This window comes from Podarcis pityusensis (assembly GCF_964106645.2).
Source record: "Podarcis pityusensis genome assembly, chromosome: 8".
NCBI classification, from domain to species: Eukaryota; Metazoa; Chordata; class Lepidosauria; order Squamata; family Lacertidae; genus Podarcis; species Podarcis pityusensis.
In genome coordinates, this window is record NC_138033.1 from 72,265,711 (window position 1) to 72,281,133 (window position 15,423).

The window sequence follows — 15,423 nt, forward strand, 5'->3', positions numbered from 1 at the left end:
GAGAGCAGAGTAAACCTGCACCCAGAATTTTTCCGTAACACTGGGAAGGTACCCCATGTAGGAAAAGCAAAACTCTAATCATAAACCTCTGCTGCCTTATGAGATACCTACCTGAGCACAAATGAGTCGAACTGACAGCCAAAAGACATCACCCGTGGCCAGTTGTGATCAGTTTCATCTGGGAAAAACTTCCTTGAAAAATCTTTCTGGCATTACAAATGGCAAAAGTATAACAGAGGCGGTCCCAGACACTGCGCTGGCTTCAGAATTTTCCCAGATAACATGCTCGAAAGCTTAGTTTGCAGATCCATATCTATTAATAATAAGATAAATCCATGTTGTCAACGAAAAGAGGAGCAAAATATTCACCTCCCTCTAGAAAACATTTTCCCGAATTGATAAATGGCCACAGAAAGAGGCATGGCAGGAACCTTTTTTTATATTGAGGGCCACATTTCCTCAAATATAATGTTATGGGGGCCGCAGAGGGGGACAGAGGCAAAAGTGGGTGAAGCAATGGATAGGAACATAGAGAGCTGCCTTAACCTGAGCCAGACCAGTGGTCCATCTAGCTCAGTACTGCCTACACAGACTGGCAGCGGCTGTCTGCGGTTTCAGATAGGGGGCATCTCCCAGCCCTGTCTGGAGATGATGGGGATTGAACCTTCTGCATGCAAAGCAGATGCTCTGTCCTTGAGACACAGAAACTTAAGAAGCCTCCTTTTTAAGTGGATCTGACGGTTGGCTCATCTCTCTCAGTATAGTCTACACTGACTGGCAGCAACTCTTCAGGGTCTTTCCCAGCCCGACCTGAAGATGCAGGGAATTGAATTTGGGACTTCCTGCATGCAAAGCAGATACTCTACTCCCGAGGCGCAGAGCTTCCTCCCTCAAAACATCAGAATTTCCCCGTGGTTCCAGGACCATTCAAGCAGAGTTCCCTGCCCTCGCTCGGCTGCCTTTCCTGGCCACAACTCATTGGTGTTGCCCCTCCTGTGCTGACTTTCAGTAAACATCTGCTGAAGACCCACGGAGGCAGGAAAGCGGCGCTGAGCATCTGAAACATGCCACTGAGTTCGTCAATCAGTGTTTCCCAAACTTGGGTCTGCAGCTGTTTTTGGACTACAATTCCCATCATCCCTGACCACTGGTCCTTATAGCTAGGGATGATGGGAGTTGTAGTCCCAAAACAGCTGGAGACCTAAGTTTGAGAAACACTGGATCAGAGGATTGCTGCCCTTTATTAGGCTACAGCTGCCTTTTTCTGTATCTCTTGAATGATGCCTGCTGCTCTTTGAACGTAAGGAGAGTTCTGAAGCAGGATCAGGCCAAAGGCTCATCTCGTCCAGCACCTTCACAGCGGCCAACTGGATGCTTCTGAATAATAATAATAATAATAATAATAATAATAATAATAATTTATTATTTATACCCCGCCCATCTGGCTGAGTTTCCCCAGCCACTCTGGGTGGCTTTCAATCAAGTGTTAAAAACAATACAGCATTAAATATTAACAACTTCCCTAAAAAGGGCTGCCTTCAGATGTCTTTTAAAGATAAGATAGTCACTTATTTCCTTCATATCTGAAGGGAGGGCATTCCACAGGGCGGGCACCACTACTGAGAAGGCCCTCTGTCTGGTTCCCTGTAACCTCACTTCTCGCAGTGAGGAAACCGCCAGAAGGCCCTCGGCGCTGGATCTCAGTGTCCGGGCTGACCAATGGGGGGTGGAGACGCTCCTTCAGGGCCTGAGCTCAACAGCATCTCTCCCCATGTGATTTCTAGCAACTGGCATTCAGAAGCATCATGAATCACTAGTCCCCTTCAATAGTCTTCTCCAAGTCTAATCCTGCTTTAAAGCCATTCAAATTGGGTGGCTGTCTCTGTCTCCTGTGAGAGAGAGTGCCACAGTTGAGCTATGAGGTATGTGAAGGACTCTTTCCTTTTGCCTGGATCTTCCAACGTTCTGCTTTATTGGACGGCCCCAAGTTGCAGTGCCAGGAGAAAGAGAGAGAGAGAGAGAGAGAGAGAGAGAGAGAGAGAGAGAGTGTTTCTTGCTGGACTCAGATAGCCAGTGTGGTGTAGTGGTTAAGAGCGATAGACTCGTAATCTGGGGAACCGGGTTCGTGTCTCCGCTCCTCCACATGCAGCTGCTGGGTGACCTTGGGCTAGTCACACTTCTCTGAAGTCTCTCAGCCCCACTCACCTCACAGAGTGTTTGTTGTGGGGGAGGAAGGGAAAAGGAGATTGTTAGCCGCTTTGAGACTCCTTCGGGTAGTGATAAAGCGGGATATCAAATCCAAACTCTTCTTCTTCTTCTTCTTCTTCTTCTTCTTCTTCTTCTTCTTCTTCTTCTTCTTCTTCTTCTTCTTCTGATTCCCCCTCATGTCTCTCGCCTCAGGGCTTCCTGTTGAGAGCTGTGGTACGAGAGGGCCATGCGGACACACCATACAGGAAATGACATGGCTTTCGTTCCACAGAAAACACGTGGGCTGCTCTTTGCTACAAAAATGTGTCGAAAGAAGCGAGAGGGAGACAGAGGGGAAGAAGAGGTGAGAGACCTTAACAGGCACAGCGTTCCCAGCCAGCGCACCAGAGGGCTAGTTGTGGGAGAACTCCCCCAGCGGAGGAAGTGAAGAGGCGACTGAAGGAAATGGAAGCCAACTCTCACCCCAGATTAGACGGTCGCTGGCTTTGCTTTGCGATGCTCTGGCTGTGTGTGGAACTAGCACAATCCACCATTGATGGTCAACAGGAAGGGAGACCTTGTTGCTCGTCAACTCTTGCCGGTAAGTTTGGAACAGAGTTTTCATATTCCTTAGGGTTTGAGGTTTTGGACTGCCTTGGTTGATAGCTCTTTTCTTGTAGCCCAGGGGAGTTCATAGAACCATAGAATGGGAAGTGTCATCTAGTCCAACCCCCTGCAGTGCTAAAAAATCTCTGACTGAGATGGCACTCTGCATATGCTCCAAGGCCCTGTTGAATTTGAAGATTCTGAGGCTAGCTATTCTCGGAAGTAAAAGCCTAGCATTCTCAGAGGCCTCACTTCAGATGTCCCACTGCAGCGTAGGAACATAGGACGACGGTCCATTCAGCTCAGTACTGTCAACACTGGGTGGCAGCAGCTCTTTGGGGTACCAGGCAGGGGGTCTTTCCCAGTAGAAATGTATGATCTTTACCCAGGTAGTGCCCAAATTATTGACTCAGTCTGTCATAGGAACACAGGAAAGTGTTTAAACCAAGTCATGCTGTTGATCCATCCAGCTCAGTATTGTCTACACTGACTGGCAGCAGCTTTCCAGGGTTTCAGACGGGGTCTTTCCCAACCCTCCTTTGGGGACGTCAGGAACTGAACTGGGGACTTTCTGCATGCAAAGTTCTACCACTGAGTTCAGCCCTTCCTTTAAGATATAGGAACATAGGAAGTTGCCTTATACTGATCCATGCAGCTTAGCATCACTGATTCTGACTAGCAGGTATTTATCCAGAGCTTCAGACAGATTGTATCTCCCAAACTTACCTGGAGTTGCGAGGGATCAAACCTGGGACCTTCTGCATGCAAAGCAGTTGCAGTCATGCTGAGCTACAGCCCTTAAATGTCAAATTGACATTCTTAAGCTTAGGAAACCAGCAGATGACTTATGAAAATTATTCCCACCCCTCATTTTTCCTGCATCTTTTTAAAAACAACTGCAGGGGATCACCACTAATTTTCAACGTGAAGCTTAGGACATTGCCAGAGGCTTCAGCTAAGGTGTTCTTGCCTTGATACCCTGAAAATGAGCCTAATGGTTGGGAGGAAAGATACTATTGTGTTCGGAATGTGTCTTCCCATTTCCAAAGTCTCGTCTCAGGGTTCAAGAGAACTATTGCATAACGAGCAACAGAAAGCCTTCTTACATAAGACAGGCCAAGCGGTTCAGTGGTTAAACCAAAGTTCACTGAAATGATTTTATTTGTAATACTGAGAACTTCCTAAGAACTACACTTTGCCATAGCTGATATAATGTCTAGCTATTCTATCCATCTTACCTATTCTACCCTGTCTACCTATTTTATAGATCCTGTTTTTCTATCTTTGCATAACTTAACTATCCTCTTCACCATAAATGTCAATCTATCTGTTCAATCTATTTCATCTCCCTTTCTATTCTGTCAAATGCATTATCTGTCATTTTATCTGCCTTATTAGCTATCTTCCTATGCTATCCTTACCAATCATATCCTATGCTAGCCTTACCAATCTTGTCTATATTTTGTCTATTGACCCACATGCTAGTTTCTACCTATAATTCCATAACTTTACAATCCCATGCCTATCTGTCTATCCGATCTGTTCCTATTGTACCCTCTCCTTTTTCTCCATCTTTACAGAGCTTATCAGTCTTTTATATCCTTTTGTTTATTGACCTGTGTGCTAGTTTCTATTTTTTTTACACAACTATCCTAGCTACCATTTCTATATATCATTGTCAATCCATTAAATCTATTCTATTTACTTACAATATTCCAACCTGTCTTCTTATCAATACCTTCTATCCTTTTGTTTATTGAACGGTGTGAATTTTCTATCCATCTCTATATAATTTAATCTTACTTGCCGTGTATATCAATCTAGCTATCCAGTCTATTCTACCTAGACTGCAAATCTTTCTGCCACCCAATCCTGCTGTCTCTTTCTTTTCTATCTTTCAAGGTCTTATTTATCGTGATGGTGATCAGTTTATTACAAACTCTTCACCTAAAGGTCCCAGGGTGGGTTACAGCATTAAAAACAACATTCGAACAATTTAAAACAACTAATCTTATCTATCATTTCACTATTGAGCCATGTGGTGGTTTAAACATTTCCCATTGACCAAAACATTGAAACCGCATGAGCTGAAAATAAGAATTATACACTACCAACATGCCTAACTTTCCGCTGGACAAAAGGGGTACATCTGGTGCAGTTCTTGATTGCCATAGACCACTAGATGTCCATTTGCAAGCCTACGTGGGAGCAATTAGTGCTGGGTTAGGCCATAATAATTTCATGAAAAGAGGGAGGGATTTGGGGCTGTTTCCAGGGGGCAGAAACATTTCCGTTTCCATACTGCTCCAATTGGTTTGGTAGTCAGCATCTTTCCCCTTCTCCCAGTAATGTCCCATTCCAAGGGATGGCTGTGTCATGATCCACAGAGATGTCTTCCACTAAGAATGATGGCCGAAACAAGAAGTGGCCAGTAGTTTGGCAAGGCTTCAGAACCACGGATAGCACCCCATAAGGCGAGACATGTCACCCAAGTCTTCTCAGCAAAGTCCTCAAGCAACCAGCTGAGGATTTATAGTAAGACTAGGTAGTCATTAACTGGAATCCCCACCCCCTGAGTGCCCCTTCAGGCCAGTTAAGCGACCAGTGCCTTTTTCTGTAGCTGTTGGCTTCTTTGAGGCAATGGAGTTTCCGGCTCTGTTGGTCTTTGTTTGGGGTTCTCTTGATCTCCCAAGGAGTCTGTGAACCAGTGATCAAAGGCTGTCAAGAGAGATGTCCCTGCAGGGTTCAGCGGGGAGGCAAGCTCTGGTGCCCACCAACCCACGTGACATGGGCGAAGGTGTGGATTCATAATCTCCTCAAAGCTGCCGTTGCTGGAGGACTCAGAGTAGAGCCATTGAAGTTAAAGAACACACTGGAAAGCCAATGCGGCATAGTGGTTAGCATGTCAGAATAGGACCTGGGAGACTAGGGTTCAAATCTCCACTCAGCCATGGAGCTCACCACACGGCCTTGAGACAGCCAAAAGCTCTCAGCCTCACCTACTTCACAGAGTTGTAAGGATTACATGAGGAGGGGGGAACCATGTACTCCTACTTGAGCTCCTTGGAGAAAAAGGAAGGATATAACTGTAAAAAATAAGATAACTTCGGTTAATTGATTTCAATGGAGCGCTGTATTTTTCCCCCAGGGCCTGGGCTAAACCACGGTGCCCATCATAGACTCAAAGGGGCAGCTGCAAAGAAATATGTATTTATACTCCTCTTTCCTTGCTCTCCTGGCTTGACCTGTGCTTTCTTCATCACCAGGAATTCCCCCAAAATCCTGTGGCAAATGTGGTGGTGGGAAGTGCTGTAAGGACAAGCTATGCCATCAATGCCGGGCAGTGCCAACGTGTCCAGAAGGGCAGGAACTGAGATGTTCAGGTAACCCTTGCGTCAATCCCTTCTTGCTCTAAGTCACAGGCCTTCCACCTTGGGTCTTCCAGGTGTTGTGAGACTACAAGTCCCATCATCCCCAGCCAGCAGAGCCAAGGGTCAGGGATGATGGGAGTTGTAGTCTAACAGCGTATGGAAGACAAGACGGACAAGAGGTAAAACCTAGCAAGGTTAAAGGGTCTGGTTTGGCAGAATGTGGTGGGCCAGGAGTTGGACCCTGTCAGAATGCGATAGAGTAGGGGGCGGAGCCTGGCAGGGTGTGGTGGATCTGAGGGCGGAGCCTGTGGGGTCTGTCAGGTTCCGAGCCTGAACAATAGGCATGACTGACATCTAATACCCTATAAAATATATTGTGGAAGGGGGGAGATTATTGGGTTGTCTTTGTTTTTATTTTTCGTTATGTATTTTGTAGGGGTTTTTATATTGTAATCTTATGTTGTGAACCACCCTGCGATCGATGTGTATAAGGTGGTATACAAATTTTATACATAATAATAAATATGTTTTACTAGGGTTTTTTTGGAACTGAGTATCGGCTTCTCGTATTGAATTGTTATACCGTCTCACTCAATTTTATAGTTCGCCGCTTATTGAAAACTGTTTTGGAGTGCTTGTACACAGATTTACTAAGCAGAAATAGAGAGAATGTTGCTTTGTTAGAAAGAGTAAAAGCACAGCTAGGAGCCTCTCAGCAGTAAGTAACCACCTCCCCTCTTCCTTCTTCCAGGCACTATTGACTTCAGATATTTCTGCAGCCCATGCCCTAATGGAACTTTCTCTGATGCCAAAGGCAGCTGTTGCAGACCTTGGGCAAAGTAAGTCATTCTCTGCTTTGCAGCATAAATAATAATAATGCTATTTCATTATAGAAAGGGGCACGGGTGGTGCTGTGGGTTAAACCACAGAGCCTAGGACTTGCCGATCAGAAGGTCGGCGGTTCGAATCCCCACGACGGGATGAGCTCCCTGCTCCTGCCAACCTAACAGTTCGAAAGCACGCCAAAGTGCAAGTAGATAAATAGGTACCACTCTGGCGGGAAAGTAAACAGCGTTACCGTGCACTGCTCTGGTTCACCAGAAGCGGCTTAGTCATGCTGGCCACATGACCCGGAAGCTGTACGCCGGCTCCCTCAGCCTATAGAGTGAGATGAGTGCCGCAACCCCAGAGTCGGCCACGACTGGACCTAATGGTCAGGGGTCCCTTTACCTTTTAATTTTATTCTAGGAACATACCGAGAGAGACCATTGGTCCATCTAACTCAGTGTTGTCTACACTGACTGGCAGCAGCTCTCCAGAGTTTCAGACAGGGGACTCTCCAAGCCTGAAGACACAAGCAAAACCGATGCTCATCCACTAAGCTGTAGCACACCTTGAGCGCATCACCCATGTTCCAACCACCATTCTTTCCTTCCTTTGTAGCTGCAAGACGTTGGGGCTTCCAGTTCGACGACCAGGGAACACAACTCATAACGTGGAATGTGGCGACACGAGACCCGTCACTGTGGTTATGCAAACTGGTACGGTTCTGTTTTCTGTATGCGAAATGGGCCTAAAAGACCTCTGGGAATCGCAGAGTTGTCTCCAACACGGTTCTACTCAAAGCAGACCTGTTGAAATGAATGAATCTGTCTGTGGTGCCTGTTCACTTCAGGAGGTCTACTCTGAGTACAGCTTGCACTGAATACAACACACAGGGAGAATTTGGACACAGCGGGACTGGATTCCAATTACGGCTGTTGCCAAATCTCACACTTGGAGACACACGTTTTTGATGTGGCCCATGCAGGTGGTGAAAATGGGAGGGTGACCTGGGCATTATTCTGGGGACAGGAGCAAAGATGTCGACGAGGAGGCTTCTCCTTGGTGACAGAAATGGGTGTTCTTGGGGCACAGGAATGATGGTCACGGCTAGCAAGAGAGTTCTCTTGAAGGGAGCAGCAAATATTAAAGACACGTTTTGTTTTGTTTTTGTTTTATATATTTAGGTTCATAAATACGCTTCAATATCACAATGTATAACAGGTCTTCTTCTTTGGCGATCACTCGTAGCCGAGTAAGATTGTCTTCCATAAACACGGTTTTAACAGTGAGTCCGTAAGTGACTGTGGAGGCCAATTCTGGATCCACACATCCTTCCACAGTGGGGACATTGGTTTCTGGGTGGGAGCTTATCACGGTGTGGATTTGCCAAGCGTGCCTTCCTCTTAGCACGTTTCTCCCTTGCGTCCTGAGTTCGAGTGTCTTCAAAGCCCATGACACCTTTGGTAAAGGCTGTCATCACTGCTTTATGTTAGTGCCTATCTGATCAAAAAACCTGAAAACGAAGGGGGAGAAAAAAGATATTGTTAAATAAAGAATGTCCTAGAAACAGATATCATTAATTCATCTGTTACAATATTATGAGCCCATTAATAACTGAGTAAAGAAGAGTATATAAAATAATACCTAACTTTTAAGAAGAAGAAAAGGGGGAGATACCTTTAAACAAATATTTTTTCTCATCTTTTATAAGAAGATTTAAATCTATAGATGCTCAAGAAAGAAAATAATGATATAGATTAATATGAGAAAAAACCAATGAAAATATCAATAAAAAGGAGGGTTAGAAAATATAAATTATGAACACAGATTAATTACAGATAAATTACCCTCTTAAAATGCTATGTAAGATTAAAGTAATTCCAAATTCTATAAATTAAACTCTCAACCCAATTAAACTCCAATTAAATCAGACAAAATGGATTAAATATATGAGAATGAATTATACGGAGGAGTGTTTTCTTCAGCTTCCTTGTTTCGAAAATCTAGTGCTTGTTTTTAAAGCCTGCTGCAGAGAGGAGGGAGTTATGCAGTGTCCTCATGCTAGGAATGAGGAACAAGTGGTCAGGTTCTGAGCTTATATAGGGCCTGGTGTGCTGGGATTGGCCCTTGGGAGGTCAGCTGACAGAATGCTCAGATGGCTGGTACTGCAGCCTAGATGGCGCCCTTGAAGCCCATCTAGGGAGTTGGAGCTCAGCCAAAGTTCCGTCGACAGGTCTATGCAGCAGATTATTATTATTATTTAGCAGCCAGTCACTTTAATGTGTTTTTATTTATTTATTTGAATGGTGTTTTATGTTTGAGTACTCCCTGGGTGTTTTATGATATGGTGGTAAAATAATGCTCTTATAAATACATAAATCTATGCACATTAATTCTTTAGATTCCACAGTGACGACTATCTTGACCATTGTGACAGCAACGGGCCTCTCTCTTCTCATCCTGTTGACGTTCTTTTTAATCATCTGCGTATGGACACAGAAGAAGAAACTGCTCCTGGTGGAAGGTCAGTGTAGCTTTTTGACCCCCTTCTGGTGCCCACCCAGAGTTTCCTCTTAACCTAGCCATGGTGGTATCAGTCGAAAGCCTGGTGTCAAAGGGCGAGCCAGCAGTGCTCAAAGTTGGTGCTAATTCCTTTATTAGCAAAAAGACGATCCTCACAGACTTGGCTGAGTGTCAGGACTAATGAGCACAGCAGCTCATCCCTGGGAGGTCTTACCCCATGAATCAGTTGCTGTGACCGAAAGCCCCCACCTCCCGACAGCTAAGTCCCCTCCTTTCTAGGCCTTTCCCCCAAGTAATCAGAGACTGCGCCTGCTTGCAGCCTGCTGCTCCTCCACCCATTTCAGCCCTCTTCTGGTTCTGGGAGGCAAGCAGGGAGGGGTGCTTGTCACAGCAGAAGGGGGAGACACCTGCAATTCTTCACCAGCCTGACTCATCTCTGCCTCTTGGCCTATCTCCCCCCTCTTCCTGTTTCAGCTTCTGCCTCCGATTCTGGACTTCTCTCTGCAACCGACTTTCCTAGTTCACTAAACCCTGTTACCTCTTCCAACACCTCCTTCTCCTCCTAATCTTCTCCCTCTGACCACTCATCGTCACCCCGCCACCAGTCCCTGGTCTCTGAGCCTTCTTCCCTTAGTGGGTCCCCAGCTTGTTCCCCACCACCACCATTCCTCTGCATCCAACTTGTCCATGACACCTGGACTACGTCAACTTCCAGTAGGGTTGTGCTCTGGATCTGACCCAAGCCTGGATCCAGTGCCAAATCACCCTGCATTGAGTGGAGAGACAGCCCCAGTCAACTCAGGTTGGGTTGTCCCACCCAGAGCGATCTGGCCCTGACAGAAGGTGGGCTGGTTATGAGGCAGGGGAGAAACAGAAGAGGCAGGCAGTCTCTGCAGGGTCTGCTTTGGCCAGGGGACAGCCTGACTCCCTCCTTTGGCAATCCTCACAGAACTCTAGCCCAATGGTTGCCATTAATATGATTTGAAATAATTTTATAATGAGATGATTTTAGAATGTTTTATCATTTTACTGTTGTTAGCCGCTCTGAGCCCGGCTTCGGCTGGGGAGGGCGGGATATAAATAAATAAATATTATTATTATTATTATTATTATTATTATTATTATTATTATCAAAGCAGCACCCAGCAGGATTGAACCCAGCACCACCTCCTCCCTCCACACCCCTCCCAACCACAGGTTTAATTATTGCATGTCCTCATTTTTTGTGCCCATTAACCCTTGCTTGCCTGGTTGGAGGGTACTCCACCTACCGCACGACAGTAAAATTTACATTCATTGCTCCACCCACTTTGGCCTTTGGCCCCGCCCACCTCTGGGGCATGCCACATTTCCCAGGAAGGAACGTGGTCCTCAGAAATCCCTCCTCCTTGTCTTACCATTGGTACCTTTGTCCTGCAGAGCCTGAATCCGTCCACCCTTCAAACTTCCTAGGATCTCATCATGAAGACACCTGCAGTTGCCAGTTCCCAGAGGAAGAGCATGGGGAGAACATGGACAAATGGAAGGCCTCACAGATCTCTTTGGCCCATTGAAAGAACTCGGGGCGAATCCACAAGCACATGCAAAACTCGCCCCACAATATCTAGGCGGCTGAACTATATGAACGGCAGCTATTATCTTTGTTGTAGCATGATGGGGCTTTGGGCGCCTAAGCTGTTTCCCTCTAGGTTGGCTCCTTCACTGCTACTAGCTGTCTCTAGATCAGATCACCTGCTCTACACCCTGTGACTATGAAAGCTTTCCTTGCTGGCTAGGGAAATCAGGTTACGAGGAAGGATCTCCAGGAGATGGAAATTCCAACCCTGCTTTCCCTATTCACCCATCCCCAGTTGCAACTGCTGGAACAAGCCATCCACCTTGCTTTCCTAGGCAGGGTTTGGAAGCTGGAGAATGCAGCAGACGTCCTCGTGGGTAGGGCTGCTGACGTCCGATTTTTTTTTTACAAAAACACTGGTCCTATGACTACTCCATGGGTATGGAGCCAGGGAAGGCGGGGCCAGAGGGCAGGGCGGAGTCTGGCGTACATTGGAGGTGGAGCCAGAATGTGATTGGGGGGGTTGTGGGCGGAGCCTTGCAGAATCTGACTTCCCAGACTTCCTTCCTGGTTCTCTGAGAGAGGAGAGTCTTCTCCAACTACATTTCACTGGGAGCAGGCTAACTGAACTGAATGGACCTGAGCCAGCCTTGCCCATTTACTTCAAGGGATCTACTCTGAGCAGGATTACCTCAACCCAGAATGCCATTTCACTGGTCAGATCAGCAATTGACCGGCCAGTTAGCAACCCTGTCTACGTATATTGGTGGGGTTGGCAAGACATGTCCTGGGCACAGGCATATGATCTGCGGTACTCAGAGAGAATGACGTGCCCTTCATGCCTAGGACAGCCTTCCCTTGGTTGGCACCCTCCTGATGTTGTGGGCAACGTCTCCCATTGTCCCTGACCATTGGGTGATGCAAGGTGTAGTCTAAATCATTTGGAGGCCCCTGGCTTGGAGACACCTGTTCCAAGAGCCTCTCCCTGATTGGTAAGCAAGACTCAGCTTAGAAACTGCAAAATGGCAATCTTACAGGATTCCCCTGAGCTGTTTCCCACCCTCTGGCAAGATGTGTATCTCCAACTGCAGACTGCCTGGAGGCTTTTCTGCTTATCTCACCACCCCCATAATGACGTCCCTCCTCACTCTCTGTTCTGGAGGCCGTTGTCGTGAGCTTTCCTTGTTTCGAGAAACCTGCTTTGGGAAACCTGAAGGCGGTTTTTTTTTTTTTTACTCCGCTGCTTCTTCCACTGTTTCAAAGGGTGCAATTCTGACGCAAAGGAAGAAAGTTTGCTTTCATGCAAAAGCAGCGGCGCCACCCCCATCTCTTAACGAGAATCGCCTTTTCTTTTTTTAATTTTTAGAAAAGGAAGGGGGGGGGGCAACCCCAGAGCCTTGAGCTGCGCTTCCTTTGTGAAACTGACAATTCTCCGTTAAAACAAGAAAGCTTCAGCTTCACTCGTTTCTTTCTTTCCGCTGCTAGTAAAGAGACTGTGGAAATTCGCGACTGCGATAGCGGGTGACCTCATGGACACTTTCCCTTTCTCTGAAACGCCCTGCAACGGAGTGCGTGCCTCTTTAAAATGTTTTCAACCGTTCGCCGTGACTCACGGCTTCAGGTGTTTTCCCCACTTGAATTTCAGGACCAGTCTGAAGAAAGGATGGTTTTGTTATCCGGCTGGAAGCTGGGGGTGTGCTTTGCGCTTGCACACTCTCAGGTAACTTCTTTCAACCCCGCTCAGATTCTGAAGCTGCGTTAATCTCGCAAACGGGGGGGGGGGGGGGGGCATTTCCACAAGGGGGGAGAAAAGCAATAGGGTGAGGAAGGAGAGGCTACAGTCCGGTGCATGCATGCAAAAGGCATCTGGTTCAATCCCCAGCATCTCCAGGCAGGGACGGGAATCACCCTGTCCAAAACCCTGGAAAGTTCCTACCAGTCAGTGCAGACAATACTGAGCTAGATGGACTAATGGTATGGCTTGGGATAAGCAGCTTCCTGCGCTCCTATGAAAGGTGGGGTTAACAGTTTGGGCACAACCTGAGTAAAGATCATACGTTTCTATTGGCGTTTTGTTAAAGAGAGGATTTCATGGTGAGAGGTCACAAACTGGACTGCTGGCTTACCCAGAGGCTCAGTAGGGGCAGCTGGCCAGGCAGTGTGCGTCACTGGCTGCAGCTCAGTGGTGGGGCATCTACTCTACGTGAAGAAGGTCCCAGGTTCGATCCCTGGCGTTTCCAAGTAGGGCTGGGAATGTCCCCTGCCTGAAACACTGGAGAGCCTCTACCCATCAGCTTACACAATGTTGAATTAGAAATGCCAGCGGTCTGACTTGTATAAGGCAGCCTTATGTGAAGGGATGTAGCACGGTGGCAGAGCATCAACTTTGCATGCAGAAGGTCCTGGGTTCAATCATAAGCATCTTCAGGGAGAATTGGGAGACATCCCTGCCTGAAGGCCTGGAGAGGGGCTGTCAGTGTAGAGGATGTATTGATTGGCAGCAGCTCTCCAGAGTGTAAGACAGAGAAGGGACCCTCCCATCAACAGTGACCTGATTCTCTTTTGCCTGCAGTTGCCAGGGCAGTGGCATAGCGTGGGTTGCTGGGGCCGAGGCAGGGCAATTGGGTGGACTGGGCAGCTGGGTGGAAGCATGATTTCCTTTTACCTGCAGTTGCCAGGGCAGTGGCATAGTGTGGGTTGCTGGGGCCAGGGCAGGGCAATTGGGTGGACTTGGCAGTTGGGTGGAAGAATGCATCAGGGGTGTGTGTGCTGAGTGCAAGACACATGGCTGCCGCTGCTGGTGGTAGTTGGCTGTGCACCTTCTCAGCTTGGCGGCTCTGCTGCCTCCCGGCTCGACATGTAGGCATCCCTTTAAGGGCCATAAGGAGAAGGTGGCACCACCCCAGGCCCGAAAGCCTGGCCCGGACGCGACTTGCCTCCCCGTGGCTCTGGAAGGCGTTGGGAGCTCAGCCACATGCCCTCAATAGGAGAGCCTGTTGTGGGGGTGCCTGGTTGTGCCCCTCTCAGAATTTTTGCCCCAGGCCACTACCCCTCTGTCCCCCCCCCCCCCATGCTATGCTGCTGGAGCTGGGATTTGGGAATCCCTGCATGCAAAGAAAAAGTTCTACACTGTACTCTACATCTGGAAGCAGAGCATAGTCATCTGATACCTTTCTCTATGAATTTTGTATCATTCTCTTTAAAGCTGTCTAGGTTGGTAGCCATCACTCTGGGTAGTTAGCATAAGACAATGCAGAGTTGGGAGGGGGGAGTTTCAGAATTGCCAGGGGCTGATGTAAGCAAGAGGAAAAATATTGGCGTCTTAGGAAGCAGTTTGCAAGCACAACGTGGGCTGGCAGTCTGAATCCAACATTGGCTGGACCCTCCTGGAATGCAAAGCTTTCCACCCACCCTAGGCTTAAGGTTGTATATTTGTGTCAATAAATGATGTATCATAAAGACACCACAGTCCCTGCTGTGCCTCATTGTCCGAAAGGAAACACAGACCTTGGTAAGGGCACCTGGTAGCCCTGGAATCTGGCATTGTTCAGAGATTGGGGTGGCATGCAACAACATTACTCATTTGCTAGTTCAGTTGGTATAGAACATGAGACTCTTAATCTCAGGGTTGTGGGTTTGAGCCCCACGTTGTGCAAAAGATTCCAGCATTGCAGGGAGTTGAACTAGATGACTCTCAAGGTCCCTTCCAACTCTACAATTCGATGATTCTGCGATTCTGTGCTCTGCTCAACGAATGATCAAGCAGGGCGTTATTGCATGTCCCAGATCACACAGAGAAGGAAAGAGAGCAAGGATATCAGTTTCCATCATGCTACTGACCACCCCACCCCTGAATATCAATCTCAAAGGGAAGGCACAGGAGTCAAGCAAAATCCCAGAATTAATCTGGGTCTTGACTATGGGCAGATGCATGTTTTTTACACCATGTTTTCTTTTCTTCTTGTTGTCTCAAGAGACAATGGAGTGCACCTCCAGAGGTGAAGCCAAACCTCTGCCTTAGCAGCACCGAAATGACCTCCCTAGGGTGCAAGCCTGGGCAGTTTGGTCCTGGGCTGCCCAGACAACAAGATCCTCCCTCCCAGCCTCGCTGATGTGGTCCAAGGAAAGCAGAGCAAAATATTTGGCACCAGCTTGGCTGCAACCATCTTAGCGACTCCGCTCCAGATTTGTGTCGGGTTTACTTGTTATTAGCCTTTTCTTCTCCCTTAAAACATATCAAGAAGAACTTGAGTAAGAAAAACAAAAAACCCAACACCAATCATTTTTGACATCCTATAAGGGATGCCACAGATTCCATTTTCAGAATTGCTGAAAGAAGTCAAGGACCGGGGTTGC

The 15,423-nt window shown here is 47.3% G+C and overlaps 1 protein-coding gene across 1 annotated transcript; it reads left to right on the top strand.

Annotated features, from left to right (window-relative positions):
- The first annotated feature begins 2,465 nt into the window (after positions 1–2,465).
- Positions 2,466–14,530, top strand: TNFRSF18 (TNF receptor superfamily member 18). The gene is made up of 6 exons (XM_081016299.1): positions 2,466–2,788; positions 6,060–6,176; positions 6,916–7,003; positions 7,608–7,705; positions 9,391–9,513; positions 10,932–14,530. The coding sequence occupies exons 1-6, from the start codon at positions 2,653–2,655 to the stop codon at positions 11,063–11,065; spliced, it is 696 nt and encodes a 231-aa protein (XP_080872425.1). The 5' UTR covers positions 2,466–2,652; the 3' UTR covers positions 11,066–14,530.
- Positions 14,531–15,423: the final 893 nt, after the last annotated feature.